This window comes from Rhopalosiphum maidis, chromosome 1 (assembly GCF_003676215.2).
Source record: "Rhopalosiphum maidis isolate BTI-1 chromosome 1, ASM367621v3, whole genome shotgun sequence".
Taxonomy (NCBI): Eukaryota; Metazoa; Arthropoda; class Insecta; order Hemiptera; family Aphididae; genus Rhopalosiphum; species Rhopalosiphum maidis.
The window spans coordinates 12195797-12202931 of NC_040877.1; the positions used below are offsets into that span (position 1 = coordinate 12195797).

The window sequence follows — 7135 nt, forward strand, 5'->3', positions numbered from 1 at the left end:
CATGTGGTAGAAAAATATTCTTTAGTTAATGCTAAATCATTGCCTAATTGTCATTATGCTAAACGGCTATACTTATCCACCAGGCCTTTAAAAAAAATCGGAGGCCGTGGCGCCGCCGCCTTTCGGTTACTGCCTTTACCACGCCACTGTTTTAGTAAACTATATAACTTCGAAATTTTGATTTCATATTAATTATCAACAAAATAATAATTAAAAATATAAATGTACAATAGCAATTGGCAGGTATCAGTTAGTTTAAATTATATATATATATATATATATATATATATATATATACTCTATATCGTGTAACCATGTAGGTTGTATCGATTGTGTACCTATTTGAGGGGAGCTCATTGGCGCAACTATAAGATATTGGAGCCCCAATAATAGGGTAAATCTAAAAACTTTAGTTATTTAATTATTTTCAGTAAATTATTGTTTTTTTTTTTAAATTCATACTGTCAATATTGACTACGGGCTACCTACCCACTGATAAATTAACATGCTATTCAATTTTATTATAAACCAGAGCAATAATAATGACAATAATGTGTATTGGGTACTCATCTGGTTAAGTTATAATAATTAACAATAATTAAATTATATTACATAAATTATTGAAAAACAATTAAAAACAAATCTTCAGTGAAGTAATAACCAAATAAAAGTATTTATCAATTGACAATTTTTTAAAAACTATTATAAGTTAATGCGGGTTATAACATGTATATATGTAACAAATATTATTAAATTCTGAAATGTTTGTTCTGCCCAGAAAATCAGGTTAAATAAATAGTAAGTAATAATAAGTTTATATGGTTATAGACGAATAGATGTTATAGTATGTTCAATGTTGTATTGTACATAATAGTTATAGTAATTAGGTACTAATTAGTATTAGTAGGTAACTACAGTAAGTAGTATAATAAACATTATCATTTTTTCTTTGTAAACATAGATATATCGAGCAGTTTTATTTTAATTAACAAACCTTATTTATGTAATTACGTATATTAAATATCCACTTGGTATATAACTACGAATATAACTTTTTATAAATATTAATTTTCTTTTAGTTATTAAGCTAATAAACTACAATTATAAATTGATCATTAAATATAAATATATAATTATTTAACTGAGTACATTAACTTTTCTTGCTTTGACTACAGCTAACTGATTAATGATTTAGCTAATATCTAGGTTATTAGCTTGTTTTTTTCGATGTTTGATATAGAAATATTTAATGCACTACTTTGCTCCATTGAATTTTTTAAATAGGTATTTTCTCAGCTGTAGATATATTATTTGTTTTAACAATTGTTATTGCTTACTGGTTACTGTTATTGTTATATTTTAGGTATTTGTTTGGTAAGTATACAATTTTTTTTTATAAATATGTAAATATTAAAAAGCTATGTTTTAAATTTGCATATTATACGTTCAAGACAAAAATATCAGTATTACCTAATTAGTTTGTAATATTTAACTTCGTATTTTTTAAAATTATGTACATAATATTATAGTCAATTATTAATAATATATTGTGGTACTTCATGTTTATAACATAGAAAAATCAGTATAAGTATATCAATTGCCAATTATTAATTTTATTATTTTTACATGGAATTTAAAATAACTCTCTAGTCCATAGAAGTATAACTAGTATAAGACATAAGTACCTACTTATTATATTATATAAATATAAATATTAAATATAGTAAATAGGTACCTAGTTAGAAGTATCACAGACATATCTATTGCTTATTTGTATAATACTTTAAATATAGATAGGTAGTAGGAATAGGTGGGCAGACGTGTCATGTAATCTGGTACCTACCTAATCATACAAATATTTATGTGACATCACACTATCATAGTATGTGTTTGTTGTTTTTTCAGACTTATCTACTTTTATATCCATATAATTTATTGCTTATCGTTATTAATACCTATATCATGAATTATAGGAATTTATAAAATTCACAATGACATAGCTAGTGCTTTTCAGATTTTACAAGTTAACCCAATAATAAGCTTCAATTAATTTATGAAGAATAATATAGCTGCATTTAATATTTATGCAGGTACCTATCCAAAATAAACACCGTGTGTAACTAATTTTCATATACTGGTCTTATTTTTTCTTATTAATTATTATAAAATAAAGTTTTAAATCGAAACATAATTTAGATTAGATACATTTTTGTATTATATTATATACAAATGACAATTTATATAATCTTGTAAATTTTATGAAATTATTTCTTACTTTAATAGGATTAAGATAGACAATAAGCTAATAATGCATTTAAAGCCATAGTGGTATATAGATATACTGGTATGCATCAGTAATATCAAATAATAAAAGTGTAAAAGTTGCTTGGGGGGGAGGCAAACATTTTAAATTACCTTGCAAGTAACTCTAAAAGTCTAAAGTATATTATTTTTTTAAATAATAATTTATATGTTAAATTTTAATGTAAAATAACTTTATTTATGACAGTTAACATTTTTCTTCAATTATTGCAATCTATTTAAATTGAAAGTATTAAAGATATTTAGAAATTTATGATTTATCAGTAAATAATCACATTTTTTAGAGGTTTTAATTAGTTGATATTATTTCAGCTCTTACAAATATGTTCTAACATCTTGAACGGAATGTTATTACTTATTATTGAAAATGTAAAAGATACATAATCCAATTTTTAAATTTAGTATTTATTCATAGAACTTGTAAACTTAATGGTTATTAAAATTATATCATAATTTATAATATTAAGTAGGTATATAATTTAATTGGAAAGTAGAGTTACTATATATTTTAGTGAATATAAATGATAGTTAAATAGTATTTTAAAATATTTTTTTCAAGTCACATACTTGTAAATATAATCAGACTAATTTAAAAATAGCCATTTTATTGATAATTTTATGGTTTTTTAGAAAAATAGTTATTTAATTTAGTTTTAATATTAATGAAATATATATGGTTCACTTCTCATTTATAAATAGATAATTTTAAAACTTTGAAATTTAAATTTGTGGTGATGAATTTTGATTTTGTGTGCTAGTTATCTTAACAAATTTAATTATACCTATATGGTTATAACCAGAACTTAGAAAATCTAGCAAATGAATATTTTTGTTAGTTCATCCTAGAACATCCAAAGTGAGATATAAATATGTAAATATGTTTCACACTTCTTTGATGTCATACTCAAAATTTAATTTTGTAATTTTTTTGCATATTTACTGGTTTTATTGCTATTTAGCTAATTTAGGGTTTATAGTGCTATTTTAGTGTATATTTTCACATATTTTTAAAAATATAAGAAAACATTTAATAATTCAGTGTAATCTCAAGGTAAATATATAAAATAATTTAATCATAAGTAAACTTTTACATATATATTTAAATAATTTAACAATTTTGCTAACAGTTTATAATTCAACCAGTCTAGACAGTCCTTGACGTCTGTGAGCTCAAAAATTTGTAAAATTACATTTAATTTTTTTTCAAGTTAAATGCATATTTTTTGATTTTTTGTGCTAGTTATAGTGCATATTTAAAAGCTAAAAAGTAACATTTTAAGTGATCCAACTTTTAAGTCCTGGTTATAATTAATGAACACAATTGTCTTAAAAAACACTATAAAATCAAAGACAGGGCTTGATAAATATTGGGTATTTGAGAAATTTTTTTTAAGAAACCAATTTAGTGGTAAGGTTTGGTGGTACTTAGTCAGTACGATTTTATGCACATCAATAAATCTAGATAACTGAATAAATACAATTTGTTTTAACTAATCATAACTAATTCACTAAATAACACAAAACTAAACAATAAGTAAATAATACAATTAATATTGCATTAAAATAAATAATAAGTAATAACTAATGAATTATTAACAATATGTAATAATTGTGTAACTGTCAAACTGTGACAATCAGCCATAAATATCTAATAGTTCAATTTATCTGATTGGCTATGGAGCATTTAAATATGCAATGCACTATGCTTATGCAACTACATTGCCATTAAGCCAGCCTTGAAAAAGGTATAATGACAAATTTTCTAATTTAACTACATAACATAAAATAATATAATTTTTTAAAAATAAACCAATGTTTATTGGTTATCAACAATTTTTTTAAACATTTGTTATATTTAAAAAACAAATTATTAAATTGATACAATATGATCAATCATAGAAACCTTGTATAAAATCAACATCATATACAGTAACAGTTTTTGTGAATATAATGTTATGTTCATGTCTTAAATGCTCTTTCATTTGCAATTTTGAGCTGAATTTTTCTTCACATTCTCCACAGTCATAGAAATCTGTTTTGCCATGTATTTTACGTTCGTGACATCTAAGATTGGATAATTGGAAAAAAGTACTGCCACAGAAACTACATTGAAAATCTCCACCATGTGTTTTCAAGTGAGTTTTCAATGACGCACATGTAGCAACCTGTAATAATTAAATATTAAATAATTGTTATTATTAGCTACCTATTAAAATTGTGCAAATTTTACCTGAGCTGGACATAGATGACATTTGAATGGTTTATCTTCACTATGAGTGATTATGTGGTTTTTTAACGTATTAGAATGACTAAATTTTTTATTGCAAATATGGCATCCATAATTTTTTTCCCCACTATGGGTCCGTTGGTGAGCTACTAAGGTACTTAGATGTGAATAAGACTTGTTACATTCAATGCACACATATGGTTTATCACCAGAGTGTGAGACCATATGATATTTCAGACTATTGTACCATTGAAATTCTTTATTGCAAATTCTACATTGATATTTCTTAATTCCATCATGTTTGCGCATGTGTTTATTAAGGTATCTTCGATTTTTAAAACTAAGCTCACAATAATTGCATTTGAAGGGTCTATCATTTGTATGCACATCACCATGCATTTTAAGTTTATAATGGCAGGTAAACTTTTTATTACAAATTTGACACTCAAAAGGTTTTTCACCAGTATGTGTTCGAATGTGTTCCTTGAATCTAGAAAATTGTGTAAATGTTTTGCTACATAATGTGCATTCATAATATTTTTGTCCAGATTCTGTATACAACGCCCATATAGTACCAGGCTTTGGGCTGTCATAGTGCACTTTCAAATGCGTTCTTATACCTGAAAATAATAACCAAACCAATAAATTAACTTTTATCCATCCAGCCAATATAAATAAAGTGTTTTACTATACAATACCTCTTTTAGTATTGTAAATTTTTCCACATAAGTCACATTCAAATTCCATTTGATCACAGTTGTCTCTTCGATGTCTAACCAAATGATCGGCCCTAGTAAATTTATGTCCACACAACTCACACTGATATGGTTTGTCTCCAGAGTGACTCATCATATGATACTGTAAATTCCTGGCTTGTTTGAATAATTTATCGCAAATATTACATTGAAATTGAATAATATTGTGTTTCACTTCAAAGTGGTCTTTTAATTCTTTCGTAGTTTCAAATTTGACGTTACAAATATCACATATGTTCTTTACTTTATTTTCAAAACATTTTTGATGACGTTTTAAATGGAGCATAGCTAATGATGGAAAAAGATAGTGTTTATCACATAGTGAACATTTGAATACTCGTTTTAATTTCTTCTGTTTATTGATGTTTAAAGGTAATGCTATACAATTATGAGATTGGTGTTCATTCTCAAAAATTAGTTCACAACGTAAACATTTAAAAATATTACGGAAAATTAGATTTTTGTCCAAAAAATCCTTGACATCTTTCCCTAATATCAATTCTATATTTTCCTTGGCTAATATCTTTTTTTCATAAGATATAGTTGACAAATATTTATCACTGTCTCCGTCCATCATCCTAAGAATTAAAAGTTAATCATTAGATCATCAATGTACTTAATATTATTAGTTTTTAGTTATGTATTTATTTTGTAAATAAAATCTGTTACTTAAGATCTAAGTCTTACTTCTACAGCCAACATGAGAAAATTAAATTTTGTTTGATAATGATCAACTAAAGTAATGAAACCTCATATTATTATAAAATTTGCTAAACTAACATATTTTAGTCTATTAAAAATACCTTATAAATTTAACATTTATTTAGAACATTAATAAATTTTGAATTGTGCATTTTAAAATATTTGGTATTAAGTTTAAAAAGAATTTATTTAAAATTTTAATATCAAATTAAACCGTGAGATGTTGTTAGGTACCTATGATTGAATTGTATTTTGTAGTTAGTTGTATTTATAATTAAACAAAATATTAAAATGTCGAATTAAAAAATTTTTTAATTTTAATTAAGAGGTGTTTATTTTTTCATTTTAGATTTATGAGAAATGAAATTTCTTAAATTTCTATATTTTATCAATTAAATTGTGAGGCAGATATTCAATTTATCAAAGGTATTAGGTAGGTAGTATTTTTTAATTGCTAGCAATTAAAACAGACAAACTAAAATATAAAAGTTTATTCTCTGTAATATATTTCTTTTGACCATCATCAAATTATTTTATATTTCAATACTTTAGTTGTTAATGTTATCAAATTTGTCTTTAGAAAATAATAAGGCTAAATTGGTAAAGTCAATTGTGAGTATTCTTTAAGTAATATAAAATATTGGAATTTATAACAACGACCACACATAAACTGAAATACAGGGTTGTCGATAAGATTGAAGTGTATCGATATAAAATCACTTTTTGCAAACACTTACCTAGATGACGTGGACGGAGTAGCGATAGTTGACATAAATCGATGACAAATTTATAGAGACGACCGAGTTACCATCGAAGGAAACTAAAAAAAAAAAATTAAAAACTAATTTTTAATACAAAAAAAATCTTGAAAAAAAATATAATATTTTGATAAACAAACATTATACCTATTTTGTTTATCGTCCGACGATGGGCGGCAGTTCATTTGTTATCAGTCGAACAGACGAAACCTCTGATAGTCTGATAACGTTCAGTGCCCGTCGCGCTGAAAATAACAAATCTGAACTCGGTCGTAATCACGTAGATCAAGCCAATCGAGAGGTATTGAGTTTATTGTGTAACCGCCCGGGCCATGAGATTCCACACTCGTGTGATTGTTTTCCGACGCGAC

At 25.0% G+C, this 7135-nt stretch overlaps 1 protein-coding gene across 2 annotated transcripts; it reads right to left on the reverse strand.

The window, feature by feature from the left end:
* Nucleotides 1-3402: 3402 nt before the first annotated feature.
* LOC113550304 (zinc finger protein OZF-like) lies at nt 3403-7054 on the reverse strand. 2 transcript variants are annotated; one of them, XM_026952033.2, is made up of 5 exons: nt 6912-7054; nt 6744-6826; nt 5248-5882; nt 4553-5169; nt 3403-4487 (listed from the first exon to the last, which is right to left on the reverse strand). In XM_026952033.2, the coding sequence occupies exons 2-5, from the start codon at nt 6776-6778 to the stop codon at nt 4212-4214; spliced, it is 1563 nt and encodes a 520-aa protein (XP_026807834.1). In that variant the 5' UTR covers nt 6779-6826; nt 6912-7054; the 3' UTR covers nt 3403-4211. The 2 variants fall into 2 exon arrangements, with proteins under 2 accessions (XP_026807834.1, XP_026807833.1); XM_026952032.2 differs by lacking the exon at nt 6912-7054 and having other exon boundaries at nt 6744-6897.
* Between the last annotated feature and the right edge of the window lie 81 nt (nt 7055-7135).